This window comes from Pseudochaenichthys georgianus, chromosome 13 (assembly GCF_902827115.2).
Source record: "Pseudochaenichthys georgianus chromosome 13, fPseGeo1.2, whole genome shotgun sequence".
NCBI classification, from domain to species: domain Eukaryota; kingdom Metazoa; phylum Chordata; class Actinopteri; order Perciformes; family Channichthyidae; genus Pseudochaenichthys; species Pseudochaenichthys georgianus.
In genome coordinates this window covers 30,361,695-30,387,664 of record NC_047515.1, presented here as the reverse complement: position 1 = coordinate 30,387,664, position 25,970 = coordinate 30,361,695, and the positions used below count along the sequence as shown (strand labels likewise).

At 41.1% G+C, this 25,970-nt stretch overlaps 1 protein-coding gene across 1 annotated transcript in view; it reads left to right on the top strand.

The window, feature by feature from the left end:
• Positions 1-21,986, top strand: part of relt (RELT TNF receptor) — a 28,250-nt gene extending 6,264 nt beyond the window's left edge. Inside the window, 13 exon segments of the mRNA XM_034096904.2 lie at positions 8,313-8,387; positions 8,543-8,635; positions 9,000-9,184; positions 9,314-9,366; positions 9,507-9,761; positions 17,692-17,772; positions 18,051-18,129; positions 20,542-20,581; positions 20,583-20,838; positions 20,841-20,931; positions 21,263-21,308; positions 21,310-21,389; positions 21,895-21,986. Coding sequence (XP_033952795.1) covers positions 8,343-8,387; positions 8,543-8,635; positions 9,000-9,184; positions 9,314-9,366; positions 9,507-9,761; positions 17,692-17,772; positions 18,051-18,129; positions 20,542-20,581; positions 20,583-20,838; positions 20,841-20,931; positions 21,263-21,308; positions 21,310-21,389; positions 21,895-21,898 — 1,308 coding nt within the window. The 5' untranslated portion in view covers positions 8,313-8,342 and the 3' untranslated portion in view covers positions 21,899-21,986.
• The last annotated feature ends 3,984 nt before the right edge of the window (positions 21,987-25,970 follow it).

The window sequence follows — 25,970 nt, the reverse complement described above, 5'->3', positions numbered from 1 at the left end:
CGAAATGTCTGATGGATAATGGAGTGTAATTACCTTAATCCTTTTTTGCCATCTCAGTTATTTTCTATTGTATTTTACTCTATAGGTCGTTAGATAAAGAGGTGTTCCCCATGGCTGGACATGCTACGTGACCTAATGGCCTTGATAGGTAGCGATTATCGCCGTGGGAACTTTGTGGTTGACTTTTCTTTGTCAAACCTTACTATCTCGGGACAAAGTGGGAAAACCATGCCTTTTCTAGTGCTGTAGAAAGAGGTCCATCAGCCATTTTCAAGTACAAAAAGAGCATTCAGGCTCCTTTAGTTTACACAAGTATACACAAACATGGCCATCGCTTTGTTTTAATCAAGTCTAAAGCAAAGATGAATCTCAATATTCTGGGCAACAACATACATTTTAATTTGTTATCATTTGTAGGTTTACAGTATAATATATTTGCCATTTAGTTTAAACTCTTCCAGATTCAAGAGAATAACTTGATGATGATGCAATACTGAGATAATCGAATGGATTTTAAAAGGGTTTTTAGCCTAAATCAAAAGACGATTTCTCAACCTGCAGAAGTGAAAGAATAATCCTTTCGATGTCTGTCTTTCTCTGAAAACACATCACCACACCTACAGAGCAAATGACAAAGAGAATTAAACTGAGAAGCTACCTCAGGCAAACGGCTGCTATTACACTCAATATAACATAATCCATTCTATAGTTTACCAGTGGCGAACCGTCAGGGCCTTCAAGGTATTCAGAGAATACCCTGGAACACTCAGATAAAACAAACAAAAAAATCGATTTAATTATATAAATAAAATGTAATAAAATGTATATAAAATGAATAAATGAGAATCGTATCTGTGTTGTTCATCTGTAATATTACAGTGTTACGTTGATTTGTTTGTCCTTCTCGGACCATGCACTACGCATTTCAGTGGTTTTGTGTTAGAAAATAAAACTACCAATCAGATCTTGTTCTGGGTCTCTGAGTAGAATATCCTTCAACCAAGGTATTCTACATCCTTGATCGAATGCCCTGGCCGTTGCACTGAATGAGAGCGTACGTTTGCATTGACAGTTTGATCAACCAATCATATATTGATTTGTAGCCAATGGGCGTATTCTTTCAGAGTTTCCCTCGGTTCCAGGGTACTCCAGAAGGCCCGCTAGTTAACTGGCTCGAGACAGAGGATGAATGTGACGAAGCAATTCATGCCGTTTTATTGTTTTTAACGTTGAAATGACAAGTGCAACAGGTGAAGATGAAGTTGTTGCGGAATTGTTGTGAGTACCCTTTTCAAGACGACAATTCAGTGAAAAGACGGACATTGATAGATACGGTTCGCCACTGAAGTTTACATGTCTATGTGGTAGTGAATATTCTACACTTTAAATCACTTGGCCAACTACTTCCTCAAGTATATTTTGGTTAAAGGTAAGGCTGGCTATTGATCAAGGTTCAGTTACTATGGGCATGGGAACGTGGTTGTCACATGCTTTAATGAGTTTATTTAAATATGCCATTTGCAACCTTTTATAACATGGCAGCAAATATTATAGAGGTCAATGCACTGCAATGAAAATTAATTAACTAATTGTCACATCAATCTGATGTCTTTGTTGCATCTATTTCTGTCTACAAATGGCTAATTATGACAAAATACAGTCAAATATTGTTTTAGTAAACTGCAAAGAGATCAGTTTATTTGAACGATGCAGAAAGAACACTGCTTACCTGAAATAGGCTTATTTTAAGTACTTGATAATGGAAAGTAAGACATTAACAGTCAGATCTGTCATCTAAGCCAAAGTGTTTGAATGCTTCACTAGGACAGTATAGTCTACCTTTACCTTTGTGTCACTATTTTTAAATAATCTTTCTCTATAGGCTGTTTTTAAGACAAGCTGTTGACTCAGCAGATGTCTCATTGCTGTTTAATGAGAATGTGTTTACAGAGTTGTTGCTTTAAATATATTCCAATCTGTAAGCATGACTTGTGACTCTAGACTTGACACCAAAAAAAATGGTGGCATTAAAATAGTATCATTGCAGTCTCATGTCTAACCAGACTACTGTGTAGGCCTACTTGAGAAACATGGCTCATTGTTATGAAGCCAATAACGTGGCAGCTACCCTTGATCTCTCCTACCACTCAGTCACCTCACACTGAAAGCAGAGGAGCTCCACTCATTCATGTGTTTCCCCTTTTGTGGTTCTTCTTTCCTTCACAGCTTCACATAGTAAGATCTCTGTTTAGCTGCTGCATGACATCAACGAGCCAAAAACCACTACAGAATAGAACAACGTCCGTGTTTTTGTCATGCCTTTCCCATTACTTCTTTATTATTACTATTTTTAGGTTGCCTGAACAAAACAGAAAATGTGACTAGTCATGTGATGTTGTCCCGACTTGTTATTGGGATGTGTCAAACAGCAGCACCCAGGGTTTTGGGTAATTACTGTTTTACAGTTTAGGAAAAGGCGTCACACTCTTCTCCTTTTCCTTTGAGGTGTTATGATTTTTTATCCTGTTTTGTTGTTTTCTCATAAAATGACGAAAGACTAGTGCGTGTTGGTGTCGTATGACTTCTTTGTTTTGTATGCTGGGATTTTCGGAGAGATCTTAATTTCCTGTTATATCCTGCACTTCCCACGCTTTTGTCTTCTCTCACTTTTTCTATTCTTTTGTCTGTCTTTCTTTCTCTCTTTATGAATACACATATCTGACTGCAGCTTCCAAGCCAAAGCACATTGCTGAAAGAGGTGTGAAGCAAGCTGGATTAGGAAAAAGGAAACATGCAAACAATAAAATGCAATTACAGGATTTGACAACTCAAGAACCAAGAGTTGTGGAAAGTGCATGTGGAAAAAGTATGAGAGTTCAAGGATTTGAGACACAAAAGGTAGCAGACAAAGCACTTACCTCTCTTAGGGATAAAGGAAGTCTCAGACCAAAATGTACTCTTCATTGTTCAGTGAATCTGTGTTGAAAGATGTTGGGTCCAATGTGGACTACAGTATAGTTCAGAATATCTATTCTCTTATAAAACATCTCCAAGCCAAACAAGATAGCATTACTCAATATCACTAGCACTAGAGTAGTATATAAATATTAGTGCTTAATCTTAACAAATACAAAAGACAACCAGTTATGTGTTGTATCCATGAGGTCAGGCAAAAGCCTTTCAGATATTTTTTGTAAAGGGATGACAAAGTGAATGGAGGGATAATAGGTTGATTAATTAGGGGTCAATGATTTCTTAAAGCAATAGTTTGATATTTCAGAATTACACATATTCCCATCCTTGCTTAGACTGCATTGAAAAGATCCATGCCACTGTTATCTGTCCATTAACCATGGCTTTACAGCATGCTAGCCTAGCTTATCAAGTCTCAAAACACGGGGAAGCAGCTAGCTTTTCCAATGGCAATACATCCTGCCTACCAGAACCAGTTAAGAAACGTTTTTCACGATTTGTGGTGTGATATGTTTGGTACTTTTTTCATGGCTTTAAAATGTTAAGGTTCAAGGTTTTTATTTGTCATATGAACATAGCTACAGTGTAATTATCACGATGAAAATCTTAGGTCACAGGCTCCTTCAACAGTGCAACACAAGAAAACAGATAAACAAAAAAATATAGTGCAAGTAAATAGTAAATACAAAAAGAAAAAGTAAAAAAAAAGTGAAATAGTGCAATAAGAGTCTATATGCAAGTTATTGGAATATGATATATTAGAAATAATTTCTAAATAGCAGCCAGATGAATGTTATGGATGTTGTTTCAACAGTACAGGTGTTTAACAGTCTTATTGCCTGTGGGAGGACTGTCTCTGAATCTGGTGGTTTTAGTCCGGATGCTGCGGTACCGCCTGCCAGGCGGCAGCAGACAGAACAGTTTGTGGCTGGGGTGATGGTGGTCTTTTATAATCCTGAGGGCTTTCTTCCCTAGCCTCTGGGAGTAAAGGTCCTCCATGGGTGGCAGCTCCGTCCTGGTGATGTGCTGTGCAGTTTTCACCACCCTCTGTAAAGCCTTATGATTGAGGACGGTGCAGCTGCCGTACCAGGCAGTGATGCAGCCAGTCAGGATACTCTCTATGGTGCACCCGTAGAAGTTGCAGAGTATCCTGGAGTCCATGTTGAACCTCCTCAGCCTGCGGAGGAAGAAGAGCCGCTGTCGAGCTTTTTTGGTGATGGTGGTAGTGTGAAGAGTCCATGTCAGGTCCTCAGTGATGTGGACACCGAGGAACCTGAAGCTGCTGTTTAAATTAAAACCCATCGTAAACCGACAATCCTGGCTTGAATTCACCTGGCTGTGAATGGCTGACTCATATCAGTAGTCAGGGTCCTTTTTTCAAATGAATTTTATAATACAAGCTGCTTTGCAAGCAGGGAAAATGGTTGGCAAACTACGCTGGCCCACATATCCAGGATGATTTATTCGTCCCCATAAGTAATTGTTTTGGCTGGATCCATTAATAAAATGCTTGTGAATGGTATAATGGAAATGACTTGGGTAGATGCTGTCATGCCTCTATTGGAATGCAAAAGCCTTTTCAAACAGGTCAAATTTGAAGTCAGAATGCTGTATGAGGATTATGGAATACATGCATTAATAAATGATAAATCAATTTCACATTACTCCGCTGGAGTTTAAGTAGGGCTTATTTTCAGTGACTGCACCCCTGAAGGTTAAGAGAGTTTCTCTGTGGAAAACCTGCCCCATCCAATTTGTTACTTGACACTTTCCTAAAAAAGGAGGTTCCTAATTGCAGGCCACATTTATGTTTTACCCTCTCTATCATTGTCGTTTTATTGATCATTTTTGACAGCAGTGTTTTGTGTGCTGTGTGTGTTTGCAAGTGTGCATTTGAGCTGTAAGTGCCTGTGTATGACTTGTAATTAGCCTCTTGCTCTGGTCTATATGGCTTTTTAACACATGCTTCTATATATATCATGCTATAGGCTGTCTCCCTGCCACTTTTTTCTCTTTCCATTTAAATTCCTCCTTCTCTGTTATCCTCCTCTCTGGCCTCCACAGCCATGTGTTGTTTTTTCAAACAAGTGCTTTTTCTGTCCTTTTTCTTCTTCCCTGAAATTATGCTTTAGTGGCCTGTCATTGGCATGAGGTCCTTGCCGGACCAAAATCATAAACTTGTTACATATTTTATTTTCTTGTTTCTGTAAGGCACAACTTGTTGGCGGCTGGTTTTTATGGCATTCAATATCTGTGTGTGTGTGTGTGTGTGTGTGTGTGTGTGTGTGTGTGTGTGTGTGTGTGTGTGTGTGTGTGTGTGTGTGTGTGTGTGTGTGTGTGTGTGTGTGTGTGTGTGTGTGTGTGTGTGTGTGTGTGTGTGTGTGTGTGTGTGTGTGTGTGTGTGTGTGTGTGTGTGTGTGTGTGTGTGTGTGTGTGTGTGTGTGTGTGTGTGTGTGTGTGTGTGTCACGAGCCACCTGAGACAGTAAAAAGTAATGCACAGATCATGTGTACAAAAACCGATATCAAGGCATTTCACAACACACTTAACGCACATGCACATTATAAACTAGTGATAAACTGTATGATGACTAAACATAAAACAGAATGAATTAAGGGGAGAAGTCTTGATTTGCTTTGCTAGCTAATGTTTAAAACATTTATTTTTGCTGCATGGTCAAAGCGAAGGAGTGCATTAAAGTGGCCTCGCCCATCATGCACATACAACACACACACACACACACACACACACACACACACACACACACACACACACACACACACACACACACACACACACACACACACACACACACACACACACACACACACACACACACACACACACACACACACACACACACACACACACACACACACACACACACACACACACACACACACACACACACACACTGTGTTTTAGCAGTGATAGAAAGGGCATGTCCTAAGGAGGTCAGGGGTGTGTCTGTGGTCAGAGAGACAGTATAAGACACATGCAAGTACATTGAATTCTCCATTCAGCAACACTAGACTTGAGTTTTGTTTCACTTATCTGATTTCTTCAGTTGCATTTTAGTTTGAACTCTCTCACAGTTAGAGCTAATCCTAAGAAATAATTTTTTAATAGTAATTTTGTAGTTTTAAAAATCTTGTAGTCATTTTTAAGTTACTTGTTCAAGTACGACCTTTATCAAGTGTAAGGGTTGAGGTTAGGATCAGTAGGAAATTTATATTTTAGTTTAGTCCTGACTCAGCATTTGTAGCAGCTTACACAGCATCTTCACTGAGTTGCCACGGAAACAGTGTCAATCAGCTGCAAGTCTGGGGTAAGTGTGCTGCTGTGTCTTTCTCCTCCTTATCAAATACTCTCATATTATCCTGCATTCCCACTGCCTGTATCTCTCTTAGCCAAAATGTCTTCCATCGTTAGTGTCTTACTCCTTTACTTTCCACTTTCTCATCTTTTTTCTGTCCTTCTTTTTGTCATCATAATGCTGTAAATCAGTTTTATTTAGTGTATTAGTCTATGTTTTGGTTGACATATTCTAAACTGGGTATATGATTTTGCTTTGGTCAGAGGCTGTTTTCCAAGCCTGTATGGGTCCAAACAATCACTAAAAGTCCTCCTCTTGGGATGTGTGTGTGTGTGTGTGTGTGTGTGTGTGTGTGTGTGTGTGTGTGTGTGTGTGTGTGTGTGTGTGTGTGTGTGTGTGTGTGTGTGTGTGTGTGTGTGTGTGTGTGTGTGTGTGTGTGTGTGTGTGTGTGTGTGTGTGTGTTTTATACTGTAGCAAATTGTTTGCTTAAGATTCATCTCAACAAGGATGTTTTAGGTCATACAGTGAAAGTCATAACAGTGAATTATGTTTAAAGTGACAGCAGTTTGACAACATTTTTAATGCATTTTCTTTCTTGGGTTTAATAAAGAAGTCAAGGAAATCTGGATTTCAGGTTTAGATTTCTCACTGCTGTCACAGCAATTGAACCTTTATCCTCTTCACGTTGGTTGGCCACTGTGCTGTTTTCCCTGCTCTGCTGCCTTTTAATTAAACATAAAATACATTTGTTTATACAACATCTCATTTAATACATGTTTTTAAATGGCTTTATGACGACATTATTCTGTGTGCATATGGATATGTATATCTGTGTGAGCTTTAGGGAGTTATGCTAAATAATATGTCTCAAATATTTTCAGACAAAAAAGGGACAACATTGTTTTTTGTTACACAATATTAGCTTGTGGCACCCAGATCTAAATACGAGATCCATCAGTGCATATAGAAAGATCATCCTTGTTGACCTTTTCCTCTCCCTTATTTCCAATATTATTAAAAAAAATGTGTATTTGCACCCGGGGAATTACAATTTGACGCAGCAGCACAAGAGAATGGAGTTATCAAAGACACATTTCCATAAATACCTCCACAGTATCTAATGTGTAGCCCGGGTGCAAAAAAACATTGTTAGCTAGGGACACCCGGGTGTAAATACCATTGTTGGCTTCGGACACCCGGGTGTAAATACCATTGTTGGCTTCGGACACCCGGGTGTAAATACCATTGTTAGCTTCGGACACCCGGGTGTAAATAGCATTGTTAGCTTCGGGCACACGGGTGTAAATAGCATTGTTAGCTTCGGGCACACGGGTGTAAATAGCATTTTTAAGTTCAGACACCCGGGTGTAGCATCTGCCTTAAAAAACCACAACAAAACAAAGCAGTGTAATCTTCCTGTCGAAGGTTAATGGTATTAATCTATAACTCAATGACTGGAAATACCCATCCCAGTGGCAGCTATCCTCACACGTTGACAAATTCACCATGTGTTGGCAAATTAATGTGTTGTAGCCATAGGTTGTAGCATGAATAATTGCTTCAGATGTGGGTGAGAGTACAAGCTGCTCAAAAATAGCCACAGGAAAAGCCCTGATTCATTCACTGTCGGCCATAAAAAGAACCTGATTCATGGTAAATGTTATTTACAGCATTTACAACTACTCCTTACCTCCCTGTCCCTCGAGTAACTGCGCTCTTGATGAGTTGCAAAATATGACTCAGGTGTTTTTCGCCATGTGACCGTGTGTGGTTGAGTGTGCATGTGAGTGTGTGTGTGCGCGTGCGTGCACGTGACATAAGTGTTGTTATAGGTCATCCAAATGACTATAAAATATTTCTAAGCACTTAAAGGGTCAATAAATTGTGTTTGCTAAAAGGGCACAGTGTGTTGACTAAGGTGATTTATATGATGCTCTTTTAACCCATATCTACATGAACCTGACCTTATTTGAAAACGTGATGAACCCTTTTTCTGACTTTTTTCTTTGTCCTCAATCCTTTAGATCATATGAACATAGAAGAATACTTTGAAGATGATGAGGAACCACCTTTGCTGCTCAGCTCTTGTCCTTCTCACGGTAAACATGTGCATCGGACTGTTTGTATGCAAACATGACACACTTGTGTGCATTGTACAAGATGACATGAACATCACAATTTTGTAAGTGTATCAATATCACATTAATGTAAACCTCCACTGATCTGTGAGCTTGTGTGTGTGTGTGTCTTCCAGGTGTTTGGCTGTATTGGGACTGCAGCAGTGCAGTGTCGGTGGGGGGAAGGGTGTGTGTGTATGCAATGCCCTGCCGGCCAGGAGCCTTCCAAGGTGAGACAGCGAGCTGAATTTAAATTATTAATTACAACTCTGCTTTTAAAATATATGTTGCTATCAAGTGCTTTTGGTTCCTTATAAGTATTTTGTTGTACCATCAGAGTCTACAAACTTTCTCCCCATGTTCCTTTATTCTCTCCCCTCCCTACCTGTTTAAATACACTTGTTTCAAGAAGGTGAATTATTTTCTTTCTTGCAAATGATTTTAATCTATGTATGTGAAAGTGAAAAGGTGGATATCATTGTTTTTATTCCAGTTAACAGAGACACTCATCCTCTCCATCACCAAAGGGATACTCTTGTTTTGTGCTTAGTGGCCTATTTTGCTTGAGTTTAGAAGTGTTTTCTTTCTTGGCAGGCTTGTGGGCAGATCCAGAGTCCAGCAGAGGAAGTGCAATGTCAGTTGTGCCCGACTGGAAGCTTTTCAGATGCATTGGACTCTGAACCTTGCGTACTCCACACAGCCTGTGAGATCCTCGGCCGTAAGGCTACAACCCCTGGCTCTGCAACTTCAGATGCTGTCTGTGGGGATTGTCTGCCTGGGTAAGGCTTACCTGTCTGCTTGTAACTTGTTCTAAATTAGGTCATGTCATTCGCTTTGTTGAGAAAAAAATACATAATCTCTCTCTAATAATGCTCTTTTCCCTTATTTATTTTTCTTTCTTTTTGCAGGTTTAGCTCCATTGCCAAAGAAGGAGTTTCCACCCAAAGTCTGTGTGTGAAAAGTAAGTGAGATCCTGGAGTGTGTGTCTGAAATGGTTCTTTTTGTCCATCATTCAGTTGACAATTATTACTCATTCCTTTGGAGATTAAGACCATGCTTTATAATCTCTTCTCTGTTCTTTCTTCTTCCCATTTCTCTCAGCATCTTTGCATGTCAGAAAGGTGCGGACAGTTGGTAAAGGTCCCTCCAGTGGTGCAGGAGGGCCGGTCAACGGCACAGTGGTGCGCAGCGCTGAGGAGAAGTCAGCAGAGTATGCAGTCTTTGCTATTGTGCCTGTCTTCTGTGTGATGGGCCTGTTGGGTATCCTCATCTGCAACATCCTGAAGAAGAAGGGATACCACTGCAGTGCTGACAAGGAGGCAGGGGATGAAGAAACTGCCACACCACAGAAAGAAGGTAAGAGATATTATATCATAGTAATTCCAAAGAGAACAAAAGTTTAAAAAGTGAGCAAGAGATCGAAAATAGCAGTGCTAGGTACTACTGAAACAAACATTTATGTTAAATCAAATCAAGTTTTATTTATATAGCACATTTATAAACGATTTTTGGTCGAGCCAAAGTGCTGTACATATAATAAAAATAGCCTACAGTAGAGACACTTTACAGCAAATACAACAGCACAGATTGTTCAGAATATCAGTATGAGAAAAACGACACCCTCTGTCCTTAGACCCTCACATCGTACAAGGAAAAACTTCCAGAGAAAACCCACAGTTTAAGGGGAAAAAATGGGAGAAATCTCAGGGAGAGCAACAGAGGAGGGATCCCTCTCCCAGGACGGACAGACGTGCAATAGATGCCGTGTGTAAATCGAAGAGATAATACATTTTACAGCATATAGACCGAATGTTAGGAAATGCATGTGTCTGTAATAAGAAGATGAATCCACGAGGATGTCAGCTACAATCCTGTGGAAGCCATCAGGGAAGCAGCATGACGAGACCCAAGGCAGGACTGCAGAGATAGGTTCAGCCACGACCCGAAGTCCACGACTTAATCCAGAACTCAGGATAGAGGATCCAAGACACAGGACTACAGCAAGAGGATCAGCCTCGACTCCGGATCCCGGCGTAGATATAGATACAAAACAAGAAAAAAGATTTGGCTGGGTTAATCGGAACAAGAGAATACACAGACACAGACAGAGAGGGAAAAGGTCATTGGATAAAAGTTATTCTTAATAACCCTCTAAAAAGATTTCATGAACTTCCCCACTCAATCTATCAAGACCCGAGCAGTTCTATTAGATATAGGATAAGAAACAGAGATAGGGAGCACAACAACCTATCTCTTCGTCAGATGCACTCCCCCGCTTATCCAAGCGACTCTGTACCGTTACCCTCTACAAGGCCATAGAGCAGTAGAGGGAAAATGGGGGGTGTGTAAGGGTAAGGATTTTTAAGAATAAATGGCAATGGTCTAAAGGGAAAAAATATGAAATAGAAGGTACTATATTTTAAGTAATCCTATCTACTATTCCTATATTTGAATAATGTATAAACTATTTTAAAAATACTTTATGAAATCCTATGTTATGTTATAAATATTAAAATAAAGAACTAAATGAATAAATAAATAAGTAAATAAATGAATAAATAGATAATTAAACAAAAGCCAAAGTTTTAAGTGTTGATTTAAAAAACCCCAGGGTCTGGGCCGACCTCACATGGAGGGGAAAAGTATTCCAGAGCCTAGGGCCAGCCGCTGCAAAAGCTTGATACCCTCGGGTTTTAAACCTGGTCTGAGGCACTATCAACAACAGCTGATCAGCCGACCTTAAGGCTCTGCCTGGGGTGTAGCGATGGAGGAGTTCTGCTATATAAGCAGGAGCCAGCCCATTTAGGGCTTTAAAAACAAATAAAAGGAGTTTAAAATCTATTCTAAAACGAACTGGAAGCCAGTGCAATGAAGCCAGAATTGGGGTGATATGGTCGTGCTTTTTATGGCCAGTAAGAAGACATGCAGCTGCATTCTGAACTAGCTGGAGGCGTCTAATTGAGGCCTGATCCATACCCACATACAAAGCATTGCAGTAATCCAGTCTTGAGGTAACAAAGGCGTTAATAACCCTTTCTAGGTCTTTAAAAGATAAAAACGACTTGGTCTTAGCCAATAGTCGTATTTTGAAAAAGCTGGTCTTGACTACAGTGCTAACCTGCTTATCAAATTTAAAGGCGCTGTTGAAGATCAGAGGGGAGGATATTTTTATTGAGGGAGCCCAGAATATCAACCAGGGAGACTATTGGTTGGGGTTCAAAAAAGATGACCTCGGTCTTACTCTCATTAAGGGTGAGGAAGTTTTGGCTCAACCAGGATTTAATCTCTGTTAAGCAGTCCTTCAACTGCTGTAATGAGTTGGCATTTTGATTGAGAGGCAGATAGATCTGTACATCATCAGGGTAACAATGGAAGGGGATATTACATTTTGTAAGAATTGAACCTAGGGGCAGTATGTACAATAGAAAAAGGATGGGGCCCAGAATCGAGCCCCACAGGTAAGAGGGGCTTTGGCAGAGGAGAAGACACCTAACTGCACTGAGAAGCTACGGTCCGTCAAATAAGACCTGAACCATGCAAGAGCAGAGCCTGTAATGCCTGCGGACTGTTCAAGCCGTGACGACAGGATACAATGTTAAGGTTGTTGTCACGTTTGCCCATGAAAATCCTAATTAGCACACACACATGCACAAGATTTGGTAAAGTGAGTCGGGGCAAAGACAAGCCAAGCCTAAGGGGAAGTGTCTTTGTGTGCAGCCACAGCCCATGTATCTCTGTAATGGGACTGCACGCAAGCCAACATGGGAGGCTTTTTTAAAATCTCTTTTAACTTTGACCTTGCAGTGGTCATTAAATGCAATGCATGCTGTGTTTTTCTTAGCGCACGCTGTTATTTTGTCATTTTCCTATCTGAAAAGGTGGGGAAAAAGCTTTCCCATCAACTCACTCACCCTGCTGACGTAAGGCAAGGCAAGGCAAGTTTATTTATATATCACCTTTCAGCACCAGGCAATTCAAGGTGCTTTACAAGAATGAAAGACATTCAGATAAAGGCATTTAAAAACAGTAAAAGATAATAAAAGAAACATTAAAAGAAAAACAAAAAATGAAAGACATTAAGAAAATGGTATTTAAAATCAGTCATTAAAAAGAAAAGCTAATAAAATAAACATTAAAAGATAAAAGTTACAGTGCAGTCTAAGATATGAATAGTTCAATTATTTCGGTTCTTGATTTTTTATTTATTCACAGAATCTCCCTTTGGAAATCCGAACATTTCGGTCCCGATTGTTAATTTAGACTGATTGTTTTCACCATGTTATGCTCGCATGACATCCACAATCGGACCCTCAGGAGGGTGTACTAGCCCCCTACTCTGCTTTGCGTTCCATAACAAAGTCTTTAAGTGTTACCTGAACACCCCGTGTTACCAAAACACAATTTTTCACCCGTCGGTGATGTGATACTTGTTCCTCAGTACAAATCACCCAAAAACTGATTGTAAACCCTGGCTACGATGGATATCCCAAATATCCTACTTTCGAGCAGTCCCTCTCATAAATGTCATGAAGAAATTAATTAAGTTTAAATTTAAAACATTAAAAGAAAAAATACATGGATAAAAGTTACAGTGCAGTCTAAGATATGAATAGTTCAATTAAAAGCAGCGACAAAAAGAAAAGTCTTTAGCCTGGTTTTAAAAGTAGTCAGAGTTGCAGCGGACCTGCAGGTTTCTGGGAGTTTGTTCCAGATATTTGGAGCATAATAACTGAACGCTGCTTTACCATGTTTAGTTCTGACTCTGGGGACAGAAAGCTGACCAGTCCCTGAAGACCTGAGAGATCTGGATGGTTCATAATTTAGCAGGAGGTCAGAAATGTAATTTGGGCCTAAACCATTCAGTGCTTTATAAACCAGCAGCAGTATTTTGAAATCTATTCTTTGACACACAGGAAGCCAGTGTAAAGACTTCAGAACAGGAGTGATGTGATCCACTTTCTTAGTGTAAGTGAGGACTCGAGCAGCGGCGTTCTGAATCAGCTGCAGCTTCCTAATAGATTTTTTAGTGAGACCTGTGAAGACACCATTGCAGTAGTCGAGTCTACTGAAGATAAAAGCATGGACAAGTTTTTCCAAATCCTGCTGTGACATTAGTCTTTTAATCCTAGATATATTCTTTAGGTGATAGTAGGCTGATTTAGTAACTGTTTTAATGTGACTGTTGAAACTCAGGTCAGAGTCCATGACTACACCTAGATGTCTGGCTTTATCTGTTGGTTTGAACATTGCAGACAGAAGCTCAGCACTCACTTTTATACGTTCTGACTTTGCTCCAAAAACTATTACCTCAGTTTTATCTTTGTTTAATTGGAGAAAGTTCTGACACATCCAGTCATTGATTTGTTCAATGCACTTACTCAGTGTTTGAATTGGAGCATAGTCTCCTGGTGAAATTGTTACGTAGATTTGTGTGTCATCTGCATATCTTTGGTAACTTATTTAGTTGTTTTTCATTATCTGAGCCAGTGGTAGCATGTAGATGTTAAAGAGAAGAGGCCCCAAGATGGAGCCTTGAGGAACCCCACATGTCATATTTGTCAACTCAGATGTGTATGTACCTATAGAAACAAAGTTGTTTCTGTCCTTTAGGTAGGATTCAAACCAATTTAGAACTGTTTCCGAAAGTCTAGTAATATGCTGTGGTCAACAGTGTCAAACGCAGCACTGAGATCTAATAATACTAACACTGAAATTCTGCCACTGTCTGTGTTTAAGTGGATGTCATTAAAGACCTTTACAAGAGCAGTCTCAGTGCTGTGGTTTGGACGAAAGCCTGACTGGAACACATCGAAACAGTTATTTAAATGCAAGAAATTACTCAACTGTTGAAAAACCACTTTTTCAATGATCTTACCTAGAAATGGGAGGTTTGATATGGGCCTGTAATTGTTCATTACTGAAGCATCTAGATTATTCCTTTTTAAGAGCGGTTTAATGACTGCAGTTTTCAGGGCCTGTGTAAAAATACCTGAGTGAAGAGATTTGTTTACTATATGAAGTAGATCTGAGGCCATGCAAGGTAAAACATCTTTGAAAATCCTGTTGGAGAGAAACTGACTTGGGTAAACATGGAAAGAGGTATAAAGAGAGGCGAGGTAGTGCTGAAGAATAAAGAGAGAAAGTGGAATGAGGCTGGTATTAACCGAAAGAGAAATTGGTATCAATAAATAAAACAAAGATAGGACACAGGAGGAAACAGTAAGCCTTTTTTCTCTCCACACAATGTTTGCCTACTTATCTTTTTCACTAAAATTGACATTTTAAAACATTTGTTTTTATATGATATAAACAAACAAGATATAATGGTTCCATAAATAAGCTTAAGAGATGCTGGTATGTGGATTTTGACATTAGTTGTTTCCCCTTGCTTACAGTGTTTATGCTAGACTAAGCCGACTAAGTAACTTCATATTCAACGGACAAATATAGAATTGGTATCGAACTTCTCATGTTACTCTTAGCGAGAAAGAAAATTATTGTTTTAAGTACTACTTTAAACAGCCTATAACTTGCAGAGGCTCCTTGAAGACCTCAAGATTCATAACTGAAAACATAAACATTTAAAGTATTATATAATTTGTTTACATTCTTTTGTCATTCTTTTCCAGCCTTTTTTTTGTACTATCTTTGCAGTTAATGTCATTTCATGAGTGGTCTAAGCTTAAACTGATAGAATACTAAGCTGGCTCTTCCCTCACTCACCTGGCGGTACGAGGCTCAGAGGAAAGCTGTGTGACAGCCAATTAGCCGCAGAGTCAGGCTGCAGCCTCCACAGATTACACTTTCTGTCAGCACGTCTCACGCCAAGGAACTGTTTACGTTTGCACTGGTTTGCACCCAACACCTGCTGTTTTGGATCCCATCATTACTATCATTAAAAAGTGAAATTCAGCGCCAACATTTTCACTAGTGAATTATATTTAACATTTTATTTTGGTTTTGCTTTATCGACATACTCCCCTAGGTTGGCTCAAACCACTTCTTTGTTACACATACTCACACTTGTAGATTTCTTGAAATAATATGTTGATTGAATCAGTTTGCGAGCTCATTTTTTGTTGATTACAAGAAGAACAGCTCGTATGTCTCTTATCTTCTACCTCAACCACCAAGATGACAGCTTTTCTATTCCTTCAACAAGTCTTAAGAGCAGATACCACTCTGAAGATGTAATTCCAGAAGTCATAGCAACAGTCCTTAGGTGAAAGATCTCTCCCTTTTGTTTTCAGCGTTGCCTTGGTCTCTGACTCTCCAAGCACTGTGTTGTGAAACTTGAGACATCCCTGCACCTAAAGAGAAACTCCCTGAACCCCGTCCCCCTGCAGAACTCTTTAACTGCCCTCATACTCTCCATTCATCCCATCTCTTGGTTCTCTTACACCGCCTCCCGAGCCTCCACCCCCTTCTCGTATAAACATGACACTATATCCATCCATCTCTCCTTTCCCAGCCAGATTAATTATTCAATCAGGTCCTAATGGCTTATTACCCTTCTTTCTTTCTCGAATCCTTTCTCCTCTCCTTATTTCATTTGCGTAGTTCGTCTTCCTTCATCTTCTTCTAACCAAATTGTTCATCTTCTTTGTCAATCAACAGAGTTTGTCAGGAACTTCCAATCTTTATATATATATCCAACTCCTATATGTTTTAATTTGAGTTTGACTGATTGATTAGTGATTGTAATTGAAAGATTTTCAATAAAGGACAATACAGAATATAATGCAGATAACAATAGGTTAATAGAACGGTCAGAGGGCAGTTGGAGGTTTAGGATACTGCATTGGTTCTTACTCTAGCAATTTTCTCATCATCTCTGCTCAGACTGAACACCCATGGGGATGAATTACAGAAGCCAAGCTTAGCATGTTAGGGCTTGAATCAAAGTCTGTGGTAGAGAAAAGTTTGACTTATTGGTGCACGGTGCAGCGACAGGATAGCTCAAGGAAACAGAGAGGACAAATGTGGGGTAGATAAGACCAACAGAAATGTGAGATCGAGTCAACTCTGCAACTTTGAGTTCAAGCTCACAAAGGGCAGAGTGAAAGGTACAGTTTAGTTGCTACAGTTTTCAGTTTCAGCCATAAGCTCCAAAAGACTGCTACAATCAAGCGGACACATTTTGTTTTACTTGAAGCACAAATGTAAAACAGAAATTCATCAGGACACAGGATGATTGGCTGGTGACTTATTGTGGCTGACACTGAAACTCTAAACATATGGCTGTGACTCTGCTGTAAGAATGAATAGTAGAGAATGAGTGCCACACTGTGAAATGGATGCCGTTATCCTCGCATAGCAACTGCCACTATGGAGAGGGACCCAGCTTTTGTTATGGCCTAACAACAGCCTGACACTGCTTATGCAAGAAAGACATGCACATTGACACAAATGCATACAGTCACATTTTGCTTTGTAACACACTGATACAGGGGTCACCTGGCATTGGGGGTCTACAACACAGCAGACACACACACACACGCACGCACGCACGCACGCACGCACACACGCACACACACACACACACACACACACACACACACACACACACACACACAGCTCTGTGTGCTTCAACAGTGCTGAATAGAGTGTGATCGCTGAGTAAGCTATTCGAGACCTCATCACTCTCCTCTTAGCTGCCTCTCTGTGCTTTGCTATTATGGGATGGTCCGGGGTGTTGCTATGGAGGCATATCTATTCTTTGCTGTTCAGTCATCCACATCCATCCTTATCAGTCCCATGGTGCACTGGGGCACTGTATCCCAGCAGTGACATGCACTGTGTGAACTGTGAAGGAAGGAACACATTGTACACTGTTAAGTCGGTTAAATATGTGAGTGGACATTTACAAATATATGGCCCTTTGCTTCAAGTTTATATTACGACGTATAACACATCTTTAGAACACATTTTTTACCATAAAGTTTGGCAACTTTACTTAAGGTCTTCCTCCTGCACACTGCATTTCATGTTCTCTGTGTTGTAATAATGTGACAACACAGAGAAAGCCATAACCATCTACTTTGGAAAATAACCAAGCCTTTTCACAGTATACCAAATACTGGTAATAGTTCTCTACAATATATTTTCAATACTAATCTTGTTGTTTTTATGCATATGACTGCCTTTGTATTTGTGTTACATGTACGTGTGTCATTACATGGACTTAACATTTTCAAGATACTACATCTAGAACCCCGAAGTGCATCATACAGTATTAGAAGGTATATAATTATCTCTGTCTGTCTGTGTTTTTTGTTTGCTCTAGGTAACAATTGTCCCTACATATCTGACGACCTGAATGAAGACACCATCAGTGTTCTGGTTCGCCTCATTACTGAGAAGAAAGGTACGTGCAGCAATGACGTCATGTGAGAGATTGCGGTAAAAGTCATTAGGTGCCTTGTGGCTTTAAATTGTAACAAGGTGTCATCAGAGTGCGTCACAAACGCATCTTCACTGCTGCAAGCTCAGACTGTTCACGCCTTATCTCCATCAAAAATGGTTAACGTTGAACTGCAAGCACTGACTCAAACCTTTTTCAAAGAAGTTTACTATTCTTATCAATTATCAATAAGCACTGATTTACAGAATGGATTGTCAATCTTGTGTTTGTTTGCTTTTCAGAAAATGCTGCTGCACTGGAGGAATTGCTGCTGGAGTACGAGAGCAAACAGATGTCCATAAGCAAAGGCTCCTCAATCAAGTATGAGACCACACTCGCTTACACACGCCCTGCATGGATATATATATACCTTCAACATATACTTTGCTCAAACTGTTTAAGGTTGAGATAAGTACAGAGGAAAGCACCATTTGGGAGAGTGCAAAGCAGAGCCCTCGATTCTGCCAAGAGATGTTTACAGAGAAGGGAAACCTTTCCAAAAAATACAGACAGTTTTTCATTAGAGATGAAAGCTGAATAATGATGTACACTTATAGATTAGGAACCACCTTTAATTTAAACATAGGTTGAATATGAATTGAATGGAAACAAATATTATGAATTGGCTCATTTTCCAGTAGAATCAGCTCAAATGAAACATTACAAACTGTTTTAGTTCTTTAACTTAACATTTGAATGCATGCTTGGATTTACAGGATAATAACTCAACATTGGGTCCTTGACTGGTTGGGTGTTTAACTCACATTTTACACATCTTATCAATATCATACCTGCTGCTCTTTATTCTTGTTTTACTAAAAAAAAAAAAATGTATTGTCAAAGCAATGCACATGTAAACTGCATCTGAATCTCAGCTACGGCTCGTACTTGGCATAGCATCACGCCCTCTTGTCTGGAGTAAATGTCTGACATAGTTGATACCGCTGTCTCTTGAGTCATTAGGCTCGCCAGCGTATCTGTCACTAAGCTCATTGGCTGTCGCATAATTAAAAGTCACACGATTTACATGACCAAAAGTACTGGTGGTTTGAACTTTGGTTATAATCTGCGGCTGTTAAAAGTGTTCAAGTAGTCAGAAGTTAATCTTACAAATCCAGCAACATGCTGCTATATGCCACAGTCTTCACCACTGTGTTTTCCTTCATCAGCGCTGGCATGAGGGGACAGGAGGCATGTTCTACTCCAAATTGCCCTTCTAACAAATATAGATGTGAATGGGTATATTACACTTGTGTGTGTGTTCCACATATGCAGTAGTAAGAAGGCATCTGGCTTCGTGCTGCTGCTCGATGGGCTGCTATTGTATGTGAGCTTTAGATTCGAGAACATTCTGACACACACACACACACACACACACACACACACACACACACACACACACACACACACACACACACACACACACACACACACACAATGCACACCGACATCTGGAAAGCTCTCAGGTCCTGTGTGTGTGTGTGTGTGTGTGTGTGTGTGTGTGTGTGTGTGTGTGTGTGTGTGTGTGTGTGGTTTGGGATGGGAGGGTCACTACAGGTCACCCACTAACTAGTGCAACACAGGGACACACGGCTGCATTTTGTCCCTTTTGCTATGCCTTTCTCTGCACAAAAAACAATATAAAGACAGCAACTAAAGAGGCTTGAATGAACGTTCCAAAAATATAAGAGTTACAATTTCAAACTACAATTTATTTTGTATTTCAATTTTGTGTATTATTATTTTTACATTCACATTACATTACATTGCATTTAGCTGACGCTTTTATCCAAAGCGACTTACAATAAGTGCATTCGACCAAGACGATACAATCTTGAAGAAAACAGAATCATATAAGTACATCAGGCTTCATAGAGCCAAAACATTTAAAGTGCTACTCAAGTAGCTTTAGTTAAGCCAGTCCTTTGTTAGTATACAAGTCATTTTATTGCTCGAATTGGAGTCGAAAGAGATGAGTTTTCAGTCTACGCCGGAAGGTGTGTAAGCTATCTGCTGTCCTGACTTCAATGGGGAGCTCATTCCACCATTTTGGAGCCAGGATAGCAAACCCACGTGTTTTTGCTGATGGGAACTTGGGTCCCCTTCGCAGCGAGGGTGCAGCGAGCCGCTTGGCTGATGCAGAGCGGAGTGCACGTGCTGGGGTGTACAGTTTAACCATGTCCTGGATGTCGGAAGGGCCAGATGCATTCACAGCATGGTACGCAAGTACCATTGTCTTGAAGTGGATTCTAGCAGTTACTGGAAGCCAGTGGAGGGAGCGGAGGAGCGGCGTGGTGTGGGAGAATTTAGGAAGGTTGAAGACCAGACGAGCCGCTGCATGAAAACTTAAAAAGAATATCTGTTAAAAGGTGTAGTTGAATGTTTCGATATTCTTTTTAGGTTTTCATACTCGCTTGTCATCATGGCATTAAGCTTTTACTCTGCATCATCAACAACAACAACAACAACAACAACAACAACTTTAAAACAAAGCACACACTCCACACTAAATATACCTTTTTTATGCCACTTAAGGGTTTTAATTATACTCTATTATCAGTATGATTTGCTCTTACAACCATCTTATAATCATTTTTTCATTTCAGTATTTTAATTTTTAGAGAATTAACTTCTTGTCTTGACTAAAAAAACAGACTTAAATGTTTGTAAATGTTGTCCAACCAATCATTTATTTACCACCTCTTCATCCTCTCCTTCTCTAAAACCCCCTAGGTTCCAATGCCTGTCTCCCCTGTCCCAGTTCTGCTCCCTCCCCAAAGCTGTGCCCCCATCAGTCCATCCCACCATCACACCATTCTGGCCTCTCCGGGCCTGGCCCCCAAACACGGCCTTACCGCTGCACCCGCTGCGCCCAGAGAAAGTGGCCCGCTGTCCTCATACCACCCCTGGGTGCCCTTAAAGATCCCCTGAAGCCCGCCAAGACCTTCATCGTTCCCTCCCTGGACAAATCATACGACCAGCAGAAGAGACCCCTGCTTGGGGGCGTGTTTGTCGACACCCACCATACACAGCTGTTGTGCCAAATACTGTACAGGACAAAGTGGAAGGGAGTGAAGTGAAGGAGAGGAAGGAGGGAGAGCTGACCGTGTTGTCTGTGGGAAGGTGAGACATGCCCTAATACTTCACACGCAAAACAACACACAAACTGACATGAGGACAATACAAATACTCTACATTTGTATTTTTCACTTTTTCAGCCTTTTTTTCACATCCAAACCACATTTCAGAAGCAAATATGTAATTCATAACACATTTATTTAGAGTTATAGTTTTCAGTTACTTTGAAGATAAAGATTTTTCTCTACACACGTTTTATTAAATATGATGCATTGTTATAGATTAAAGCATTTAGTATGAAACATATTTAAACTTAGAACTTTTACTTACTCTATATAAATAACTTGCCTTGCCTTGCCTTGCCTTTAACGAATAGATTTCAAGTCGCTCAGATCCCAGAGATGAAGCCTCTCACGTTGGAAAACCAAGAAATCATCCCAGGAGCAACACAACTCCCTTTTTGGAGGAAAGTCCTTCTCCTCCTCATCATCTGGGATCCAGAGGTACAAACCTGCAGCGCACACTCTCTCTGTTCTTGCTTCTACTTCAGTATTTTTTTTCCCCAGCATGCAGCTAATTGTTATGACTTGCAAGTGCTGTGAAGTAGCGCAAGATCATAAGCATCTGAGCTAATGTATTTTTGTGGCCAGCACCGAATGATGTGGTCTGTTTACTGGGAAAGGAAATTATACACAGCATGATCATTGTCTCTCAAATGATTTGGGAAATGTGTTCCTGTTGTCTGGTCAAACGCATGTGCAAACATTCTGTGAAATCCAAATTATTACAGTAATCATGTAGACCTGTCTGTGGTCAAAACTATCTATTAAGTCTTACAGTCACACACAAATATCCTTAATTAGACATATTTATGCTTCGAATTAGACCAAGGATGAAAATGCTCAAAAGCATGTTATTCTTACACTTGAAAAATGTCTTTCACTCCTTCTCCGATTACCTCATCCTGGCCACCCCCTCCTTAACATTTTTTCTCTCACTCTGTTTCAGATGAAGATACAGAGAGATGTAACCACTACCTCGCTGAAAATGACCCTCATCAACTTGACAGCTGGCAGGGAGGGTGTTTCTAGAAATCTGACAAAAAGCAACCCCAAGAACCACCTCAAGCTCAAATAAGTTGTTTTTCTACTAATATGAGGAAAAAAAAAACTGATTTATTATTACAAATGAGAAACAAAAAGTTGTACTATACTTTCCCATGACAAGGGAAAGTGGAGAGTGAAGCTTTTTAAATACCAGAGTGTCAATTCCGACACTAGAATGAAGGATGAGAGACAAAAACAAAGAAGATCATTTTGGATCGTAAGAAAAACACATTCTCAGCCACTATAGTTGTGTTTCCACAGAAGGAAATGGACACAGGGGTAAAACACATTGCATGTAGACTGACTTGTGTGAAGAGGACAAAAACATGTGCAATATTTAACTGACCAAAAGACAAGACTAATACATCAGTGAGTCTGAAACAAGCTGAACTGTGTACACTACATTTAAAAGAGAGGAAATATTAAGCCAAGTAGTCTGTTATCAAGCATACAAACTACGAGTGTTAGACACTTGATTTAAGACTTCAATGGCACTACAGAAAGTATTATACGAACAAAATGTTATGAAACTAAACACCATATTGTTGTTTTAAATATTGTTTTATTATAAGTTTAGTAAAATAGCTCCTCTTCTTCTGCTCATATAGGATTTGAAAAAGATGAATGTAGTCTTAACAGAAGATGCACTCACTGAGATCAGTGAAAGATTGACAGTTTGCAACTTTAAAGCTCTTATAGACACAAGTAGGTGATCAGGGGCCAAAAGTTCCTCTCAGAGTGGACCACTAATACTTTATGACAACAATGTTTTTCTTTTTACATCACTGCATCCCAAACGGCAGTAAGAGGCTGAACTCCTACTGACAAAAGGAGATGGATAGATATTACTTTGTAGAATAGAACTTGTAAATGAATGTACATATGTAAATATGGGTGGGTAAAAAAAGACATACAGCTTTTTATAATTTTAGCATACACTATGTATAAGGTAAGAGACGACTGCACTGCAGCAATAAGTGAGCCTTGTAGTCCATCATTAAAAAAGCATGAAACCTGTCACACCATCATGCATATAAGCTGAATTGCTGGTTCATCAACATCATATAGCTTCCACACCTATATGATTTTTCACAATTTGAGTGCAAAGTTTCACTGTTTAAGTCATGAGTTTTTAAAACGTTCTCAACCACATTCATACAGTACACATAGCCAGACTCAAGTTATGCAATTTTCATAACTGTAAGAAACACGATCATATTTTATTCCAGTTTAATGAAATTAACCAACCGGTGGCTGCGCAGGATTAGTGGTTGAGTTACACCAAAGTTATGCAGCCGAGTTGGCTTCAGTTTACTTCTTCATGGCTGTAAGAGTTTACTATAATCATAGAGGCCAATCATTTACATATTAACTTAATTTGTTACAAGAAATATGTCAACATGTCTGGATGGACTGAATATGAATTGGTTGCAGCAGTTTCATTTTTTCTGTTTTTATTACTATTATTATAGGACTATTATTGCTGAAGTGTTGCTGGTAGGAAGGATTCAAAAAACACATTCATCTCATCAACTTTGTAGAATTGCATTTATAATATGACTTTTTTTCTGTATGATGTTTTTACTGTTAAAATAAAGAAGAGGTGTATTTTAGATGCTATCTTCTTTGTTGTTCTTGCTGGTGTATACTAATGTGTTATCTACTGTTGGCTGATGTTGGTATATGTGAGGTATAGATGTGCGGAAGAAAACTATGGACTATAAAAACTCAAAATGTACCTCACATATACCAACATCTTTCATGGTTCAAAAGACCTCATGAAAGAAACAACAAGAAGTGAGGATACCCGGCCCGGAGGAAGCCCGGAGGAAGCCGGGAGGAAGCCCGGAGGAAGCCCGGGGTCCCTTTCTGGAGCCAGGCCCAGAAGGAGGACTCGTCGGTGAGCGTCTGGTGGCCGGGCCCAGCCCGAAAAGGCAATGTGGGCAACACCTCCGCTTCTCCGTCCCGCGGGCCCACCACCTACGGGAAACAGCGATGGGGTCGGGTGCGCTGCCAGAAGGGTGGCAGTGAAAGCGGAGGGTCCTCGACGGACCAGACCCGGGTGACAGAAGCTGGCTTTGGGGACGTGGAACGTCACCTCTCTGGGGGGAAGGAGCCGGAGCTTGTGCGGGAGGTGGAGCGTTACCAGTTGGATCTGGTTGGGCTCACCTCTACGCACAGCGTCGGCTCTGGAACCTTACTTCTGGATAGGGGTTGGACTCTATTCTTCTCCGGAGTTGCTCAAGGTGTGAGGCACCGGGCGGGTGTGGGGATACTCACAAGTCCCCGGTTGGGTGCTTCGTTGTTGGAGTTTACCCCAGTGGACGAGAGGGTCACCTCCCTACGCCTGCGGGTTATGGGGGGGAAAACTCTGACTGTTGTGTGTGCTTATGCACCCAACAGCAGTTCAGAGTATACGGCCTTCTTGGAGACCCTGGAAAGAGTCCTGTATGGGGCTCCTGAAGGGGACTCTTTAGTCTTGCTGGGAGACTTCAACGCACATGTGGGCAATGATGGAGACACTTGGAGGGGCGTGATTGGGAGGAACGGCCACCCTGATCTGAACCGGAGTGGTGGTTTGTTACTGGACTTCTGTGCTAGTCATGGATTGGCCATAACAAACACCATATTCGAACATAAGGATGCTCATAAGTGTACGTGGTAACAGAGCACCGTAGGCAGAAGGTCCATGATCGATTTCGTTATCGTATCATCGGACCTGAGGCCGTATGTTTTGGACACTCGGGTAAAGAGAGGGGCGGAGTTGTCAACTGATCACCATCTGGTGGTGAGTTGGGTCGAGTGGCGGGGGAAGCCTCTGGATAGACCTGGTAAGCCCAAACGTGTAGTTCGGGTGAACTGGGAACGTCTGGAGGAGGCCCAAGTTCAGGAGGCCTTCAACTATCTCCTCCGGCGGAGCTTTTCAGGCATTCCTGTGGAGGTTGGGGACATTGAACCAGAGTGGTCGGTGTTCAAAGCCTCTATTGCCGAAGCCGCGGCGGGGAGCTGTGGTCTCAAGGTCCTAGGTGCCTCAAGGGGCGGTAACCCTCGAACCTCCTGGTGGACACCGGTGGTTAGGGAAGCCGTCCGACTGAAGAAGGAGGCCTTCAGGGATTTGTTATCCCGGGGGACTCCCGAAGCAGTGCAAGATACCGACAGGCCCGAAGGGCAGCAGCCTCATCCGTGGCCGAGGCAAAGCAGCGGGTGTGGGAGAAGTTCGGAGAAGACATGGAGAAGGACTTTCGGACGGCACCAAAGTTGTTCTGGAAATTGTCCGACACCTCAGGAGGGGGAAGCAGGGAACCATCCAAGCTGTGTACAGTAAGGATGGGACGTTGTTGACTCTCAACTGATGGAGTGTAGGGCGTTGGAAGGAACACTTTGAGGAACTCCTGATCCCGACAATCCGCCCTCTATGTAGAGGCGGAGCTGGAGTATGACGGGGGATCAACACCTATCTCCCGGGGGGAGGTACTGAGGTCGTTAAACAACTCCACAGTGGCAAAGCCCCGGGGGTGGATGAGATCCACCCAGAAATGCTGAAGGCTCTGGGTGTTAAGGGACTGTCATGGTTGACACGTCTCTTCAACATTGCGTGTAAGTCGGAAACATACCGAAGGAGTGGCAAGACCGGGGTGGTGGTTCCCCTTTTTAAAAAGGGGGATCAGAGGGTGTGTGCCAATTACAGAGGCATCACACTACTCAGCCTCCCCGGGAAGTTTACTCTAAGGTACTCGAAAGGAGGGTCAGGCCGATTGTCGAACCTCAGATTGAGGAGGAACAATGCGGATTCCGTCCTGGTCGTGGAACGACGGATCAGCTTTTACTCTCGCAAGGATCCTGGAGGGGGCCTGGGAGTACGCTTATCCGGTCTACATGTGTTTTGTAGACTTGGAGAAGGCGTTTGACCGAGTTCCCAAGGAGTTACTGAGGGAGGTGCTGCGGGAGTATGGGGTGAGGGGGTCTCTACTCAGGGCC